The 20,062-nt window shown below is 49.2% G+C and overlaps 1 protein-coding gene across 3 annotated transcripts in view; it reads right to left on the bottom strand.

The window, feature by feature from the left end:
* Nucleotides 1–576: 576 nt before the first annotated feature.
* The window catches only part of DAG1 (dystroglycan 1), a 140,986-nt gene continuing 121,500 nt past the window's right edge, over nucleotides 577–20,062 (bottom strand). For 2 of the 3 annotated variants that reach the window (XM_039480775.1, XM_039480774.1), the window contains exon 3: nucleotides 577–5,495. In XM_039480775.1, coding sequence (XP_039336709.1) covers nucleotides 3,087–5,495 — 2,409 coding nt within the window. In that variant the 3' untranslated portion in view covers nucleotides 577–3,086. Of the gene's footprint in view, nucleotides 5,496–7,848; nucleotides 7,926–20,062 lie in introns of all 3 variants that reach the window. The other variant, XM_039480776.1, reaches the window with a different exon arrangement.

Genomic DNA, 20,062 nt, shown 5'->3' on the forward strand with positions numbered 1-20,062 from the left:
TGGAACTGGTTAAAATCTCGTTCAAACCCTGGCTGGGATTCCTATCTTCATCTAGTGGACCCCTCAGGCCAGGGCTAAGGCCCAGCATAGCATGGGGGGGGAGAATTGCCATCACTGTTGCCCATGCTCTCAAGTCTCAATGGACTTGCATAGATGGATGAGTGGGAGTCACACCTGTGGCCATAAGGGCGGGGGGGGTGTCTGATGTGTACCCAGCACCTCTCAGTAGCATGCTGGTGGCAGATTGGGATTCCCTGCAGTAACTCAAGCACCTGTATTCTCTGTCTGCTTCACTCTGACCTAGAGAGCATACAAATGGGAGAGGCTCTCATCTAAACAGACAGTTATACACCCTGCCTTGCAGCACCAGGCACAACTGATGGCAAGCCAGCAGCTCTTAGTAAAAGCCCCCACATCCCAGAATACCCTCAGAGAGCTGCCCCCAAGCCTTGCTGGGCCTGGAGCTCCACCACAGCAGTTGCTCTGCAGCTCTCTGCCCCCAGAAGCCTGCTGGGTGGGTGACGAGGCATGGTTGCGGCCAGCAGCGGAGGAAGAGTGTGTGAGCCCACGCCGGTGTAGTAAAGTACACGGGTTTATTTAGTTGATAGGATTCTTTACAGAATGCAGAAAACATCTTTAAAATAATCATACGAGGAATAAAAACACAGCAGTGATTGGTGAACACATTTTTAATACAAGTCTCTCTCACCATTACAGTGTCTAGTGGCATAAACAAACAGCACTGGTGCTAAGGGGAAGGCGGCCGCTGAGAATGCCATTATTATTATTCTGTTCACTGCCCCTTCGCCTCCAGTTTCTATGGTGACAGGTAGGCCCAGGCCTGACGCATGTGCGCCTGCGCATGGCCAGTATGGAGTGGCTGTGGTTGCTAGGGACAATGACACTGTTTGGGAGCCTGTTCTAACTTGCGTGTGTGGGAATAACTTCAGGCCTGCTGGAGAGGCACCCAAAATGCACCGCTGCCAGCTCAGCCCTTGCAATCTACTCCCAGCTGCAACGGGCTTCCAAACACAGCTCTAGGTGCAGCACAAAGCCAACAGAGCATCTGGGTGACGAAACTCCCATTCCCCCCATAGCCAGACAGGACAAAATGGGCCAGTGCTCTCCTAGGAAGTCTGATCAGTTCCAGCACTCCTGCAGGGGGAGAGGAGGAGTCACAATTGGTGTGTGGGGTAAAGCCAGCACCAATAAAATCCTGCCTGAGGTGCACTTTGCAGCCACCCCAACCTCACTCTTCCCACCCCCTTGCAGGTACAGAAGCAGACCCTACTGAGCTAAGGCCCTAACAAGATTAGGCTAGTGTTTGCTTTTGACAGGCAAACTCCCTTGAACTCGAGAAAAGGGTTGATGGGAAATGCCACCCCAGCAAGTAAGAGGTGAAGGTCATTTTCTCCAGTCACCTACTGCTGTGTAACTTGGCCACGTCAGCACACAAACATACTTTGCAAAACAGTCAATATGGCTTAAAGTGTCTGCTTGGTGTGCAAAGTCAGCCAGAACCTGCCCAGCCAGCCCCAGCCAGGGCAGGGCCACATTATTGCAAAGGGTTTTTCCTCCCTCTAAATGTACCAAAAATAGTTCTCAAACGGTCCAGAAAAATCCATGCTTAAAATGATTTAGTTCAAAGGAAAAAAGCACAGGAGCAGCCTACAGGGCAACCCCAACCTCGCAGGAGAGAAGATGAAAGTTCATTTTAAAAAGGCAAGAAACCTAGACATGGCTCTAATATCTAACAGTGACTAAGAGACAGAACTCAAAGTGAGCAATGCAGTCAGTCCCATGGAGCTGCTCTAAGCTCGTACAAACTGCTGCCAGTGTTACCATTTTTAATGATTTTTTAATAAAACAATCTGAAGCTGTATAAAAAATTTAGTAAAAAATTAGATTTGAGAGTTTTACTCAGCCATTTCTGGCACTTCGGAGGTCCCAACCGCCAATGTAATGTGCACGTGAGTGTGAGGGTAGCACAGCACAAGTGGGTTGGGACAGCGAAAGGGGATGGATGAGAAGCTGTGTCAATACTACGCTCAAGGAGAAGTGAGGAGATAGCAACATACTACATAAAAATATTGCATCTTTGCCAAAATACCTCAAAGTGTGTCAAACCCCAGCGCTCGCTACTTACATGGAGAATCGGGGCAGTATAAAACCTTCTCCCATTCCTGGCAGAGCGCCCCCACCGCTGGCCTGCACACACCACAGCCATGCGGGCCACCGTGGAGATGCTGCCCCCTCTGAGCCTGACTGAGCCCCACTCTCTGTTACCCAATGGCTGTTTTCCAGGCTGCTCTGAGGCACCTCCGAGTTCTGTTCTCCAGCAGCATGAGGACGGGCAGGGCGATCTTGGCAGGCCAGCAATGGCCTATGCAGGGGCAGGGAGTTTCCTGGGCGCTTGGCAAAGGGTGCCCACACCCAGGCTGACGACAATTTTACAATACGTGAAAAAATAGGATTCCTCTGATAAAAACACTGGCTAGGTCCATCCTCTAACTGGGTTTGAAACACCTCTGGAGCTGATTTTTAGCAAGGTACTTCCCCTCCCCCATCCCAAAAACTACACAGACAACTTCAGGTAGACAGCAGATTAAATGTAAAAACTCAGCCTTGACTTCAGAAAGTCCCTTGAATGTCATTATTTGTAGGCTACCTTTCATGTTACGTCCTGTTGCTAGACACACGTGAATAGAAAAAACAGTTCAGTTAGTGTTAAAGGCAAACAGCAGAGCCTCAGAGTGCCACCCCCAGTGCTGCCTGTACGTCCAGCCATCCCTCTCCCTTTTCACCAGTCCGCGGACGCGTTGAGAAGCCTGCCGTTAGAAATACGTTTGAGCCAAGAAGAATTTTCTATGAATAAAATAAAATAAAAGCTGTTAGGCAAAAATAAAATCAGTGTCCCAAAGTCTCCCTAGCACTCTGGTGAGCGAACATTTCCGGAGAGGGGCTGGCTGCGGTTTGGGATTCCAAGTGGTGTTTCTGGTTGGCAATGGATTTTCAGGCCATCAGTCCCTACAGACAACCCTGGCACGGGACTAGAGGCCCCTACTCCGCAAAGAATCTTTTGTTCATTAAGGGGGAACGTATGGAGGTGGAGACCTGTAGGGGGTCATGTTCTTCGGGCGGGAGCCTTTACCCTCCATGGGTGCTGTGAAAGGTGGGGGAGGCTGGTATGGAGGTGCGTTGGGGTCTTCATCCCGCAATGGAGTATATTCCCCGATGGTGTCCTGGTTCAAGGGGGTGGTCTCTGGCATGTTCTGGTTTGGGTACTCTGGAGGGGGAAGAGGGGCTTTCTCCTCCTGAAGGATCAGGGGCATGCTGGAGGAAGGGGGGGGCTTGGAGTCATCCAGCTCATCTGCGAATATGATCGGCACTCCTTTCTTGATGAAGGTTGCCTGATCTTCAATGGTGAGTTTGCCCTTTCTCTTCTTGCGATAACAGATCATGGCGATGATGCCAGCGATCAGCAGGATAGCAGCAACCACCACAGCAGGGATCACAGTATGCAGGTACACGTCATCCTCGCTGCTCTTCTCGGGGTCTTTACCTGCCAGCAATGTCGGGGTGGCTTCAGAGATAATCCTGCCATCTCTAGCCGCTGGAATAAATTGAATGTGCCTGCAGCTGCCGGAGCCAACCACAGAAATATTTATGGGCCTGAACTCCGGCTCTAAGGCATTGGAGAAGGCTGGACTAGGACCACCAGAGTCATCAGAGATTCTTTTGCTTAAGGCTCTGATCTGTTCTTTCGGGCATGGGTCCAGAGGCAGAGTGTTGTTTGTCCACTCCACTACAATGGAGCCCTTGGTGATGTTTTGTAAGGTAATTGTGCTGCTGTTCCGGTCACCAAATGCAAAAGCCAGCTTCTTTACCAACTGAATCTTTTTATTGATGTCACTGGCCACTGCATTATGGTCTCCATGGAATCTGGCTTTGAATTTAACTGGAGACTTATCCCCATGTGGCCGTTTGTGAACATGTATTTCAAAAGCATCCACGGCAGAGAGGCCACCTTTGTCCATGGCGTACATGAAATACTCATGCTTCCCTATGTGGCTGTGATCAGGCATTCCATACATTAGTTGACTAGTGCTATTGAACTGGACCCAGGAGTTTTCTTCCACCATTTTCTGCTCTTTCAGCTTTAGAGTCAATTGCAGTTTATCGGTGGTGGTGTCTTCTTTATCATAGAATGTATCAGAAGGTATTTTAACCTCAAAGTAAGTGCCTTCCCATGCATCCACCCTGTCAATGTGGTTGGTCAGCCTTGGTGGCTCATTTGGCTCCCACACACGGGAAGGACCACTAATAGTAGTGCGTATGCGGGTTGGTGGAGAGGGGGTTTCCAACTTTGTGATTGGTGATCTGGTTGTGCCAGGGGGCTTGGTAGGTCGAGGAGTTTTGGGTCTTCTGGTAGGCCTTCGAGTTGTAGCTGTAGAGGAATCTGTTGTTGATGGTGTGCCTAGTTTCAGAGTGGTCACTCTTGGTTTCTTAGTAGTGGTTGTGGCTGGTGTAACCACAGCAGTAGGCTCTACATATCCAGTCATCGTTGGGCGAATTTGCCCAGGGATAGTACTGGTGGCTTCTACTACTCTGGTTGGCTGAATTGGTCCTAGAGTTGGTGTCTGAACAATGGCTCCTCTTGTTCTAATAGTAACTGTAGGTTTCCTAGGTAATGGTATAGGCTCTCTTACTGGAGGAGCTGTTGTTTCTGTGGGTGGTGTAATGGCTGGGGACGTGGGGGTGGGAACAATTCTGGTTGGTGGTTCCTGGATAGCAGTTGTAGGTGGCCCGATGGCAGTGACAGGTGTAGGGGTGGCATTGATCTGTCGCCTTATCCTCTTAGGAAGTTGAGGTTTCTTGTTAGCAATGTGCCAGCCAACAACAGGGTAGCCAAGATGGGCAGACATGGCACCTTCTTTAGCAGGAGCTTCAACGTTGCTGATGTTGGGAACACTATTTTGGCTCAAAGAACATCCCAATTTCCATGAGAGTAAGGCCCCATTTTCCACCACCTTCTTTGCATTTCCTGGCCCAGCCATGAAGGCTGACATGTCAAAGAGTCTATTATTTACAACAGGAACCAACTTCATGTTATGAAGTTCCACCTCTGAAAAACGTTTCATTCGGTTTAAAAGTTCAACCCTTTGCTTTGGTGTCATTTTTGTTAAGTCAGCATCCAAAATTACAGTCAGGATTGTGACTGGTTCCTCAGTGCCACACATGAATGGTGCTGCCTCATTCTGGTCTTGGGAAGCCACTCGTACTGACTGAGGTTCATTGTGGTCTTCAGGGTGAACCTCAATGGAAAAGACATTGGTGGTCTGGGGCACATAACTTCCATTGGGCTCCAGCTGCCCTGCATTCACTGAGATGTAATGCACACCCTTGTCAGTATCCAGGGGCAAACCTTCCAAGGTGCTACTCTTCGGTTCCCAATGCAGCCAAGAAGGCAAGGAGTCTCTCCCCACTTCAGATATCTACGGAAGAGAAGGAGAGGTATGGTAAGGTACTGCTGCCTTCTAGAAATTAGTAAAGAGACCAGTCTGATCATAATTAATGTTGACATTACAGGCTTTCAACATCTGATCTTGCAAGCACAACAGGTGTAAAAGGTAAATTCTAGCCAGAATACCAAAATTGATTTTTATTGCATGCATCTGCCCCCAAAACACTGAATGGCCTGAATAGAGGAGCAAAGCAAGTGGGTATTTAAAAATACTTTGTCAAAGGGCTCTTGTCTCCATGATGTAAGCTCCCAAAGACCAGTAGGCACCACTATATGGGATAAGTATGTTATTCTCTGCTAAGGCACAAGTGCAATTCCAGGGTGTAGTTACACAGAAAGACATCCAGAGCTGGCCCGTGACAGTCAACTAGGGCTCATGGGGCTTGGGCTATTCCCTTGCTGTGTAAACTTCTGGGCTCAGGCTGGAGCCTGATCATAGAATCATAGAATATTAGGGTTGGAAGAGACCTCAGGAGGTCATCTAGTCCAACCCCCTGCTCAAAGCAGGACCAACACCAACTAAACCATCCCAGCCAAGGCTATGTCAAGCTGGGCCTTAAAAACCTCTAAGGATAGAGATTCCACCACCTTCCTAGGTAATCCATGCCAGTGCTTCACCAGCCTCCCAGTGAAATAGTTTTTCCCTAATATCCAACCTAGACCTCCCACACTGCAACTTGAGACCATTGCTTCTTGTTCTGTCATCTGCCACCACTGAGAACAGCTGAGCTCCATCCTCTTTGGAACCCCCCTTCAGGTAGATGACGGCTGCTATCAAATCACTCTTCTCTTCTGCAGACTAAATAACCCTAGTTCCCTCAGCCTCTCCTCGTAAGTCATGTGCCCCAGCCCCCTAATCATTTTCGTTGCCTTCCGCTGGACTCTCTCCAATTTCTGCACATCCTTTCTGTAGTGGGGGGACCAAAACTGGATGCCCAGGTATGGCCTCACCAGTGGCGAATAGAGGGGAATAATCACTTCCCTCGATCTGCTGGCAATGCTCCTATTAATACAGACCAATATGCCGTTGGCCTTCTTGGCAACGAGGGCACACACCAGCTTCTCGTCCACTATAATCCCCAAGGCCTTTTCTGCAGAACTGCTGCTTAGCCAGTTGGTCTCCAGCCTGTAGCAGTGCATGGGATTCTTTCTTCCTAAGTGCAGGACTCGACACTTATCCTTGTTCAACCTCATCAGATTTCTTTTGACCCAATCCTCCAATTTGTCTAGGTCACTCTGGACCCTATCCCTACCCTCCAGCGTATCTACTTCTCCTCCCAGTTTAGTGTCATCTGCGAACTTGCTGAGGGTGAAATTAATCCCATCATCCAGATCATTAATAAAGATGTTGAACAAAACCGGCCCAGGACCAACCCCTGGGGCACTCCACTTGATCTCTGGGACCCCTCCACCTTGCAGAGCCCCAGAGCCTGGAAGTCTACACAGCAATGACACAGCCCTGCAGCCCAAGACCAGCAAGCCTGAGTTGGCTCGCACAGGTCAGCCAAAAGCATCTAGTTGCTGTGTAGACATACCCTAAGTCATAAGAACTATGAAGCTGAAATATTTTATTATCCCAGCACTATCTGAGCTACATATACCTACTAGAACCACAAATTCAGATACCAGAGTCTAAGATAAAGATCTTCCTCACAATAGTACTGATTAAGCTAGTAAGTTTTCTGGCTTTGTCACAATTCATCTTCTTTCTGGAGTCTTCTAGAAACCTAAGATGCCCAGAAGGAAATGATGGCATATCCACTTAGCTCAGGCCCTCATCTGAGGCTCACAAGGATCTCCTGTCACTGGGGCGATTAACATGTTAGTTGGCCTTTTCACATTTAGCTCGATAGCAGCAGAAATGAATCATTAAAGCCATGCTGCTATTTCCAGCGAAAGGGTTCTGCCCTTGGCTTTCCATCCTCCCAAGAGGACCAGAGTCCTGATTCTCCACTGCCTCCCAATACTCCTTGTGTGGCCATTTACATTAGGACAAAGTGAGGGCCACCAGATCAGCACTTACCTCTGAGGTGCAGAGGCACACGACAGTGGAGAATGAAACCGGGTGGAACGACTTAACCTGTACTTGACAATCACTAGTTTGTACAAAAGGTTCAAGCCATTTGATAGGAGTCAATCCTATTCAAAACGAGACTACTGTTCAGGAGTTTGACTTTCCTGGAACAGAAAAAAAAAGGTGTGCTCCGGCCTGGCCCCTTGCACTAAGAATTTGGAATATTTCATTTGTTGCTTTCCTGTAAGTTAATATTGGACGTTTTGTTATTTGTTGACTGACTTGGGGCCATGGTTAGTGGATCACTAACCTGAGTCTTTCCTTGAAATCCCATTGTCTAATTTAGGAGTGGAAAGTTAAGGTAAGTGAAGATGGAACTGCCATGTGCTGAGAAGGAAGATCAAGTTAAAGGTAAGTGCACCTAATCCCTCCAGCAATTTCCAATGTATTTTCAATGTGATTCCTACCAGTCTTCCACCCCCATCCTCCCAGCACACACCTGCCCTGCAGCTCTCAGATAACCCTGACCATACACACGTCTCTATGTGGGGCACAGGTGGGGAGAGACATAAATAAAGCTATTTCCCCCAAGCTCTCCTAGCCATTTTGTTCATTTTGTGAGAAGTTCTGAGTTCATTCTGAAATGTCAGCCAGCAGACAGCATGCCTCATTTTGCCAATCATTCTGTTACAGGGACTTTGCTTTCACTGCAAGCCGTTTGTCATCAGCACAGCTGACAGTCTGGAGAGATGCCAAGGTGCTTACCCCTCCCCCCCGCATATAAAGAAAAAACACATGTGCAAAGCCACAATATCTACTTCTGTGCCCATTCCTGCCTGCTCCGAAGCCCCAGGTACTGGGCTCCCACTTACAGGACACCAACTGCACCTGCCAAGTGGCAGCTGTATGCTTCCAGCGCCCACTCAAGTTGTGGCAGCTCATATTCTGTCTGTGTTATGGCCACTTCCCTCCATTCATAACAAAGAGCAAGTCTGACATACTGTGACACACTGTTTGCAAAGCCACTGCCACCAAAGCAGGGCTTCCCAGTTCCGACTATATAGCAAGCCCTGGGGTTCTGCAGCAAAGTGGCAGTTTGCAGTGACTCAGATAAGGAAGTGGCTACTTTGGTGCCATTTCCCTCTCATTATTTATTTCGATATTAAGTGGATTAAATCCCATAGTTACACTGCAAGCTCTCTGGGTAGCTGAGCACACCATCCCTTCCTATGTTGGTACATAGCCTTGCACGCAATGCTGGCTTTACACTGGCAGCATGAAGGAGTCATTCACTTCCGGAAGGACAAGAAATGTAGCTTTGAAGATGCCAATGCAGATGCTGAAACATGACTCTGCAGTAAGTGGTGGATTCTATTGTTGAAGAACTGAGAACCACATGAAGCCCCAGCTACAATTCATAGTGAATCCCCTTCCCAAGCAGCACTTTAACACCTTAGCAAAGCTAAAGGTTTGCCCTGTGAAGGGGCCTACACTAGAGCTCAATGAGAACTGGGAGGCAGCAGAGTGATTCAAGAATTAAGTCACAGCTCCCACTGCTCCAGCCTGCGGTTTCTAATGCTACAAGCAGCTTCCTCTTGCCACTGCAAGGTGTCCCCATGCACAGGTAGATACTCAGGTTCCCTCAAGCCTGCTGGGTTTGCTGCAGCCTAATGCAGTGCTGTGATTAAGCTCTCTCCAAGAAGGCCATTTTCATATCTCTGCAATTCTGTAAAGCTCAAACATATTTCATAATCTGTCAGAACAAAGCTGGACAAGGTGGCCTTGACATGGAACCAGACTGTAGGAATGCACATGAGATTTGAGAGCAGTTGAAAAAAGAGGGTTGGAATGCTGGAGCTGGCTACCTAACACAGGGTCTCTGCTTTAGGATAGCTGAATGAAAAAGCACCAAGATCAGTCATTACTCACTGACTATATTAGGTGCTGCAAGCATGGCTTCTGCCTTCTCCAACCTTCTCAGCTCCTCCCCCTCTCATCTGCAGTGGGATTTAGGGTCAGGGCAGACAGAGTTGGCCTAGTCACCAGACCAGAAGAAAGGCTTTGTGGCTAAAGCACTGGACTGGAACTCAGGAGGTGTGTTCAATTCAGGGCTTGACTAGACTCACTGTGTGACCTTTGACCTCTCTGGGCCTCAGCTCTCCATCTGTATGGTAAGGAGAATACCTAGTACCTTACCAGGCCAGTGAGTGACAATTCCCTTTATGTGTGACAAGAGCAGACATGACATGTACCACAGAAAAGTCCTAGAGACTGCAGCAAGCAAAGACTGTAAATGATTAGCAGCTAGAATAACAGAAATCCTTTCCCATTTGCAATTCAAACCAATCGGTCTGACCAGCCACTCTTGCTACCTCTGAGTTTTCGCAGCTCTTTACTCTGCTGCTCAACTAACAGTGAAATTATGCACATTGCTGTGTACCCTATTGTGAGCAGAGAAACTGCAGTACCCTAGTGCTGGGCCTGCGCTAACAGGCCTTGTCTCCTGCTGACCTACGCTTTCTACCTAGTTTTAGAAGGTGGATACACTTTCTGGCGGCTAGCTGCAAAGTGCTGTCCCCTGAGAGCAGATCTGAGATATGAAGTCAAGTCTTCAAATACAAAGCTGAGTCTTAACATAACATTTTATTTGCATGTATTGTTTTCCACAGAATTTACCTAGCCAAGATGGGCAGGGATGTCCAAGAGAGTCCAGCGGAGGGCAATGAAAATGATTAGTAGGCTGGGGCACATGACTTACGAGGAGAGGCTGAGGGAACTGGACTTATTTAGCCTGCAGGAGGGAAGAGTGGGGGGATTTGATAGCAGCCTTCAACTTCCTGAAGGGGGGTTCTGCGCAGCTTAGAGGCAACTTAGTTCCCAAGCCTGTTCACGCAGACCAACAGGACAGGACTTAAAACCATATAGTGGTCATGCATTGAGAATGCAGAGATACCAGGGTGGGGTGAACAGGCACATCACAACCCCGAGAAGCCTCTCAGGGCTTTCAGTGAGGATGACAAGCAAGCCAGGAGGGCAGAGGCCATCTCGCAGACCAGCTTCCCAGTCAAAGGGACAGAGAAGACAGTGCTTCTCCATCATAACACAGCCTGTACCCTGTCTCAATTAATGGGCTGAGCCACAGTTTGAGAGATGGTATGGGCCTAGCTCTAACTTGCTGTTAAATCGTTTCAGCAGCCATTAAGTTGCTGCTGGAACCTATTCAAACAATGGATACGTTTCCTCAGGTAGGTGCAGATTAGATTGCCGCAGGTAAGGTTAGACACCATAGTGATTGAAATGCTGGCAGCTGCTATTGCTCTGTCACCACTAGAGCTCTTCTTAAGACTCAGACTTTAAGGTCAGAAGGGCACATTGCAATCATCTAGTCTGACCACCTGCCCACTGCAGGCCACAGATCTCACCCACCCACTCCTGTAACAGACTCCTAACCTCTGGCTGCCTTGAAAAGCCATATTTGCTGGGGGGTGCACAAGCACCCTTGTGCAAGGTGATATCAGCTGACCCAATATAAGGAAGTGCACCCCTCTCTGGTCTTCTCCCTAACCACAGTCATTCTGAGGCAGACAGGAAGAAGGATGGAGAGCTGGAGTGCAGAGAGGAACTTTACAAGAATAGTTCACAGAGTCACAGAGTTGAAGACCAGAAGGGACCACTGGCTCATTGACTGACTTCCTGTGGGATGTCACCAACTACCCCTACATTGAGCCTGTAACTGTAGGCTAGAGCATCTCTGCCAGACAGGCATACAGTCTGGATCTGAAGTCATGATGGATTCTGAATCTCTTGACTTCCCTTGGTAGTTTGTTCCAACGGTCAATCACCCTCTCTATTAAAGTGTAACCAGTGCTGTCTGAGAGCCTTTGTAGATCAGAAGGGACATGGTGATCATCTAGTCTGATGTCTAGTATAACAGGCCAAAGAACTGCCCTGAATTGAACTAGAGCCGATCTTTCAGAAAAACATCCACTCTTGATGTAACAATGGCCAGTGATGGAGAATCCACCACATCCCTTGGTAAATTGTTCCAGTGCTTAATTATCCTCACTGTAAAAAAGTGCCCCATTTGCAGTCTAAGTTTGTCCAGCTTCAACCTCCAGCCACTGGAATTTGTTATACCTTTGTCTGCCAGATTGGAGAACCCTCTCCAATGTATCAACATCCTTCTTGAATTGTAGACACCCGAATTGTAGGCACCCAGGATTCCAGCAGCAGTCTCAGCATTTTGCTGTTTATGGATCTAATGACCGCATTAGCCCTTTTGGCCACAGCATTGTACTGGGAGCTCCTGTTCAGTTGATTATCCACAATGTCTCCCATGTCTTTTTCAGAGGACTATCTTCCCAGGATATAGCCCTCCATCCTGTAAGTGTCTTACATTCTTTGTTCCTAGATGTATACATTTAACCATATTAAACTGCATACTGATTGCTTGTGTCCAGTTTACCAAGTGATTGCTCTGTATCAGTGACCTGTCCTCTTCATTATTTACCACTCCCCCAATCCGTATTATCTGCAAATTTCATCAGCGATGATTTTGTTTTCCAGGTCATTGATAAAACTATTAATTAGCATAAAGCTAAGAACAGATCCCAATCTCTTCAAAGTCCTCACAGCTCAGAGAGTATGAAGGGCGTGGTGGTACTTTTCTTCTGTTAATGCCCTTCTTGTGGGGACATGTGCTTCCTCCTTCTACGCAGACAGACCTCTAAGTGGGTTTGCAGTGCCAAGACAAACCTGGCATCACAGAACAGGTTTGAAGTCTGTGTGAAGGACAATGGTGCCAGGTGAGGGAAGAGGTGCTACGGTGCGTGCTTCCTGCATCCCCACCAAGGTTACTGAAGCCTCAATAGTCAGTGCTGAGTGAAGAATTCACTCCCAGTATAGGGCAGAGGAGAGTCTGGTCTCCAGGCTGTGATAGAGGATGGCACTAAAGCCAGAGTGGTGCAGTGCATCTTGGTCCTCTGATGCAGGACTTATGACATGGAGGCTGGTCTTGGTACCATTGACAGACCCAGTATCAGACTGATGAGCCTAATATCTCAAAGCTCTCTGCTGTACACTGGGTTACCAAGTGGGTCTGGCCCAGGCACAGAAGGCACTGAATGTAAGCATCTGTCTTTATGACTGCTGGCAGGAAGTGCAGTTCCTGAAACCTTACAGGCTCCCGACCAGCTCTGGTCTCACTAAGTGGCCCAAGGGAAGGGCTATCTATACTAAGCTATCCTGTAGTACTCTGAACTAACCATTTACAAGAAAATCTTAAGCAAGACTAAGAAAAAGTCTAGTCTGAGGACATGATGGAGAGTTCTGTTCACAATCTATGAGGGCGGAGAAAGAAGTGTGGTTGGGGGTGCCCTTCCTGATACAGAATAGGGCAATGTCACTCACATCATAAGAAATCTTATGCACTCTGCCCCAAATGGACATGGCTCTTCTCGGCAGTTCTACAGCTCCAGTCTGGGGCACCATATCCCACAAATGAAACATGCCCAGAGACCCCCTGGAAAATGAACAAGCTTTCACATAGAAATTCATCCTCTCCCCTCAGATCTACAGATGGCCAAAAGATTTCACCAGTTCTCAGAAGTACACCTCACCTCAGTCATACAGGCCTTCATCAATCTTTAGGGCTTGACTACCTCTACCCAAGGCTTTCTAGAAGCTCCAGCTAGTGCAGAAGAGTTACTTTTCTTGTGAGTAGGAAGGGCTGGGAGCATCTTCAGATCTGTGCTAGCCATGACAACCCTGAAAGGGCCTCCTTGCTCATTCCACAAACTGAAGTCACGGCCCCATGAAGAAAACCTGCTGGTAAGAAAGCTGAGCTCTCAGGAGCCAAAGGGCTCAAAGAAGACCATCCACCAGTTCTAAGGACCACATTACTAGCCCTGGAACTGGAAGCTTTTTAAGTAAGGGAAAGTCCCTCATTAACCAGACGATTAAGGCAGCCTAAAGCAACTGCCTTACCTTCACACGTTCATGGCAAGATGAAATAGCAGCCACATGCCTGCTATTTGACAACTCACCACCCATGGAAGGCAATCACCCTTTTACAGATGTCAGTGATAGACTTCATTGTGTCCACACCTCTCTTCGGTGTGCAGGGAGCATTGGGTTTTGTTTTTTTGTTTTTTTAAACACCAACTTCCTGCCAGACAGCTCTGCTTCACAATTGAACAGGCAAAATTCCGAAATAGATGTGCCCCAGTGAATGCTGTTCTCACCCACTCCCACTAGGACGCCTTCATCTTCCAGATGTGCTCATGTTTCCTGCAAGGGAACTATTCAGAGTACAAAGATTCCCTCTGCCAGGGCGGCTGTTTCACAGAGAGGTCACTACAACACACTGAGTGCCCCCAAAAAGGCTCCCTTCAGTAGCTCACACTGCCAACTTGAAAAGAGTTTGTTCAGTCGCATTGTTCTGACTGGAACAAGCTGCATGCCTGCGTGGAGTTCAAATCCCTGCTCACTGCCCACACCCTGATTCTTCTCACTCACATAGTAACAGCATAGGAAAAGCCCTGAACAGCTTTCAGAAAGGGAAGTTTGTCTCTTCTCTAGTCATGGCCTTTTAATAAGCCAAAGGCCAGAGGTGAGCAGAACTACCCCACAATGCTTGTGCCAAGTTCTGTGATCTCACAGCTAACCCCCACTCACTACAAGCTCAGCAGATATGCAGCAGGCTGATGTGTGAGCTGGCAGTAGGGTTAGCTAAGCCTAAACCAGTGACCTTCAGCCAGCCTGTGTACTAGGACGTTCTACTCCCCACTGGCCACGCTCTCATCCTCCCAAACACTGGAGGAAGGAATCCATAAGAGCGGTGCTGAGACAAAACAAGGAACTTCCAGGCCTGCCCAAGAAGCTGGTTATAATTAGCCTGAGTCATACTTTCCAGCCCTTCAAATCCAGAGCTCGTTACTGAGAGTTCACTGAAAATGCCCAATTCCGTCACCCTGGCTCACTACAGAAAAACAGACAGACAATGAACCACTATCAACAAATCTTATCTCAGGGATCGCAGCATTAGAGTAAGGCAGATCCCTTCCCAAGAGCTCCTGTGACCGGCTCCAACCAGAGACTGCTGTTGAGCCCAAGATATACAGGAGTAAACAGCCACAGGTGCTCTTGAAGCTACTGCAGCAGCACTGCTCTTTACATCTGAGTCAGGGAGAATTATTCCCCTGGTCCCAGGTGTCCCTAACTCTAAAGCCACCACTACTTAGCACAACACCTGCCCAGTGCTCCAACTGGCAATGCTTTTTGTCCTGTACCAAACCTCCTCCAAGAAATGCTGGCTGATGGGTCACATTCAGTTAGCAATCTCTGCACTAAGCTCCTTAGAGGGAGAATAGAATGATTCCAGATCTTTCTTTTCAAGGAATTCAGCAGAACTCGCGCCCACCAAGTCTAAATGCTTCAGAAATCTGCCTCTCTCAGTGAAACTGTTATAATAGGCAGGGGACCTGTGCACCCACCACACTTATAGCAGATAATAAATCTAGTATGGTTTCTGCAAATCAGTCCCTACAGATCCTACTTAGAGAATGAACTCTCTAATATCTGATAAGAATAAACCCGTTAAATAAAGGTCCTTTCACCAGATGGCAAACAGAGTGCTCATTGGGCTTGTCAAAAGCAGCATCCTGTTTAAGGAGCAAAGCTGCTTTGCACAGATTTATATCCAAATGCTCCAACAGCCACAAAAACACCATTTAACAGAATCAAGTAACTTAACCCAGGAAATTAAAGGAGACATCGTCATCCTGAGTGACTCACTGTGCACCAATAGCACCCTTCTCTGAGTGCTGCTGACCCTATGCACTTTGGAAAGGACCCTATACCAGGAGCTACAGACTGGGCAACGAAAGATAGAAAAAACGATCCATACTTGTGGTCATTTCCTTTCTACTAGTAGGACAGTCTATAGAACCAGAATTTTATGCTAGGTCTGCAGTCTCACTGCCATGCCAGAGACAGTCCCAGAGCCTGCCAGCAAAGACTACCTTGATCAATATTCAAATTATAGTACTAAAGAGATGCAACATTTCTGTTGATAGCAACAAACTGTAGTACACAAACTTGTCTGCTACAGGACCTACAGATTACTTCTCCACCACACTGGCTATTGATTCTATTTCACCCAGCCTGTGCTATGCTGTATCTGTGCAACTTCCTACCAGAAGAACATTTTGGTTAAGCACAGAAATTCTCCTATTCTGCTGAGAACGAAGGGCCACCAATCTCTGCAGTGGGATTGCGAATCAGCAGCAAGTGTGACGCTGTGGAGATATATATGCTCTCAGCAAATGTGCACTGGCATTGGTAGGTTGAGTTAAATCTTGGACTCTATCCATCCAGCGTGCTCTACCTGATCCACCTTGAATGAGAGGCCTTTGAAACCATCATGTATTTCCCCACAGGGAAGAGTGGAGTTAGGGTATTGCATTGTCAGAGACGGGTGATCAGGATACCTCTTGGAGATCCTGTGGCATCAGCATCTTTCCAGTAGGTGTAAAGGTTTAGGACAGAATGGGGAAACATGATCTCCCTGCAGTCTGAGGAAGAATGTGTACCTGGAGAACAATGCCAGGTTCATTAGAAGACCCAGCCTTTTCTTTGAAGAACATACAATAGTGGGGTTCAATGCACAGAGCTCCCACCTACAGGCTCTTCTGAGGTGGCCACTCATTAAGAATGCCAGAGACTGAAAGAAGAAAATTTCCTCCTTCAGTGACTCAGATGCATGTTTGTGAGAACATTTAACATTCGGCTGTGATCCCAGGGCTCTGCTCCACATACTGCAGGGTAAGCTGATGAGTGAGGCTGGTTTACAGAGCCATCTGATGTCCAGCTTTCTCCTATTTACTTCTACCAAAATGTTAGTGAGAATGACCTTTTAGAGCCATCAATAACCCTCCCTGTAGGAGCCCAGGAGGTGTCACATTCTGGCTGAAGAAAGCATTTGAGGGTGGTCTCTACACCAATGCAAAAATCCCAACCAAGTCAGATTAAGCATTGGGACATCTTGAAGCTAGACTTGAGTGAATACCCTGTCTTTTGTAAGAAGATTTCCTCTGAAAGCCCAGGCAGCTAGGATCAGCTTTCCTGGATTGTGATGGAATACCAGTCCCTGAGAGAGGGCTATAGTCATGCTGACTAGGTCTGAAAGTCATAGCCCCATACATTGCCAGAGAAGGCCATCCGTATGACTGCTGTCTTCTCCTTTATCTTCTGAACTGTTCTGGACAGAAACGGGACAAGAAAAAACGGTTACCCACCTTTTAGTAACTGTTGTTCTTAGAGAGGTGTTGTTCATGTCCATTCCAAGCAGGTGTCTGCGCGCCGCGTGCACGCCAGCCGGAATATTTTCCCCTAGCAGCATCCGTAGGGTCGGCCCTGGCGCCCCCAGGAGTGGCACCTCTACGGCGCCCTATAAAGGGGCCCGCCGTCCCTCCACCCCCTCAGTTCCTTCTTGCTGGCACTCCGACAGAGGGGCAGGAGGGTGGGTATTGGAATGGACATGAACAACACATCTCTAAGAACAACAGTTACTAAAAGGTGGGTAACCGTTTTTTCTTCTTCGAGTGGTTGTTCATGTCCATTCAAAGTAGGTGACTCACAAGCCTAAACCTAGGTGGTGGGGTCGGAGGTCACTGCTGACTGGAGTACTGCACGACCGAAGACTGCATCATCCCTAGCCTGGTGTGTGATGGCATAGAGCGACGTGAACGTGTGGATGGAGGACCACGTGGTAGCTCTACAAATCTCCTGAGCCAGGATCTGAGCCAGGAATGCCGCAGCGGAGGCTTGCGCCCTGGTGGAGTGGGCCGTGCCCAGAGGAATAGGAGTTTTAGCTATACGATAGCATTCCCGGATGCAGACCGCGATCCACGAAGATATCTGCTGAGAGGAGACCAGGAGCCCCTTCATCCTATCCGCCACCGCGATGAAGAGCTGGGTCGACCGTCTAAACGGCTTGGTCCGTTCAATATAAAAGGCTAGGGCCCTGCGTACATCCAGGGAATGCAGCCTCCGCTCTGTACCTGAAGAGTGTGGTTTTGGATAAAACACCGGTAGGAAGATATCTTGTCCCATGTGGAATTGGGAGACGACCTTGGGGAGGAAAGCCGGGTGAGGTCTAAGTTGGACCTTGTCCTTATAGAAGATAGTGTACGGGGGCTCGGATGTCAGCGCCCTGAGCTCCGATACCCTCCTGGCCAAGGTGATTGCTATGAGGAAAGCGACCTTGTATGACAGGTACAGCAGAGAGCATGAAGCCAGGGGCTTGAAGGGAGGCCCCGTGAGGGCGGAGAGGACCAGGTTGAGGTCCCAGATAGGAGCTGGTTGACGAAAATGCGGAAACAGCCTGTCCATGCCCTTGAGGAAACGATCGACCAGCGGGTTCGCGAACACCGAGGTACCCCTGTCTCCCAGGTGGAAAGCCGAGATAGCTGCTAAGTGAACTCGAACCGAGGAGAGGGAAAGGTCCAGCTGTCTTAGGTGGAGCAAATAGTCTAAGATAATGGGAATCGGGGCCCGCAACAGCTCCTGCCCTCGCTGACCGGACCAGATGGAGAAGCGTTGGCCGATGATTTCCTACTACCGAGCAGCATTTGTCTGATCTGTTGGGAGCATTGCATCGCCACTGGGTTCAACCATGGAGCATCCAGGCTGTGAGGTGGAGTGATTGCAAGTTCAGGTGGCGGAGGCAGCCCTGGTCCTGCGTGATCAGGTCTGGCAGCAGGGGCAGCGTCAGGGGTGCTCGAGTGGACATGTACAGGAGCAACGTGTACCAATGTTGGTGCGGCCACGCCCGCGCTATCAGGATTACACGGGCGTGTTCCCTGCGGATCTTGAGAATTACCCTGTGTATCAAGGGAATCGGAGGAAAGGCATAGAGCAGTCCTTCCCTCCAGGGCAGGAGGAAGGCGTCCGACAGAGACCCCGGACTGTGGCTCTGGAGGGAGCAGAACTGCCGACACTTCCTGTTTTCCTTTGAAGCAAACAGGTATAACTGGGGATAGCCCCAGAGCCGGAAGATTGAGCGCACTACGTCCTGACGAAGGGACCACTCATGACCCCGGAAAGAGGGTGTCCGCCAGGCCGTTCTGTTCCCCCGGAAGGTAGAACGCCATCAGGTGGGTAGCATTCTGAACGCAAAAGTCCCACAGTGCGAGGGCTTCCCTGCACAGGGGAGAGGAGCGTGCACCCCCGTTTGTTGATATAGAAGACTGCTGATGTGTTGTCCGTGAGGACTGAGACACATCTGCCGGCTAGGTGGGATTGGAAGGTAAGACAAGCCAGGCGTACCGCTCTCAGCTCCCTGACATTGATATGTAACTTGAGGTCCTCTGGCGACCACAAGCCCTGCATCCTGAGATCTCCCAGGTGCGCTCCCCATCCCCGATTCGAGGCATCCGTCTCCAGGGAGAGGGAGGGTTGAAGGGTGGCGAAGGGAACACCCATGCACACCTTCTGTGGGTCGAGCCACCACCGTAGAGAGCTCAGCACCACCTGGGAAAGAGTCACCACTGAGTCCAGGGGATCCCTGGCCGGGTGGCATACCGTCGTCAGCCAGGACTGTAGTGGGCGAAGCCGCAGTCTAGCATGGCTCACCACATAGGTGCACGCCGCCATGTGGCCCAACAGCTCGAGGCAGTTCCGTGCCGTTGCAGACTGAGGATGAGCTCGGACATTGATCGGAACATGGACTCCGGAAGATACGCTCTGGCGTGGGTTGAGTCCAGGACTGCCCCTATAAATTCTATCCTTTGAGTAGGAGATAGGGTGGACTTGGCCTCGTTCAAGAGGAGGCCGAGCTCGAGGAAGGTCTGCCTGATGAAAAGCACCTGAGCCTCCACCTGCTCCTTGGTGCGGCCCTTTATGAGCCAATAGTCCAAGTAGGGGAATACCTGGATACCCCGCCTGCGCAGGAAGGCCGCCACAACTGCCATGCACTTTGTGAAAACCCTTGGGGCCGCTGACAGGCGACACGGGAGCACTGTGAACTGCAGATGGGCATCGGCCACGACAAACCTGAGGTACCAACGGTGTCGGGGGATTATGGCAATAAGTCGAGGGCGGCATACCAATCTCCTGGATCCAAGGAGGGAATGATCAAAGGCAGGGAGACCATGCGGAACTTGAGCTTTTTCACAAACTTGTTCAGCCGCCACAAGTCCAGGATGGGTCTAAGGCCCCCTTTCGCCTTCGGTATTAGGAAATAATGGGAATAGAAGCCTCTGCCCCTGAGCTCCTGAGGAACTTCCTCCACTGCCCCTGCTGCGAGGAGGGACTGCACTTCCTGAATTAGAAGTTGCTCGTGAGAGGGGTCTCTGAAGAGGGTGGGGTGGGAGGGAGGAGAACTGGATAGAATATCCCCTCTCTACCATGCGAAGCACCCAACTGTCCGACGTGATTCGGGACCAGGCATGGCAGAAGAGGGACAGACGTGACCCAAAAGGTAGGGACAGAAGGATCCAGAGTCCTGATCGGTAGGCCGTCCT

The sequence above is a fragment of the Mauremys reevesii genome, linkage group 7, assembly GCF_016161935.1.
Source record: "Mauremys reevesii isolate NIE-2019 linkage group 7, ASM1616193v1, whole genome shotgun sequence".
In the NCBI taxonomy this organism is placed as follows: domain Eukaryota; kingdom Metazoa; phylum Chordata; order Testudines; family Geoemydidae; genus Mauremys; species Mauremys reevesii.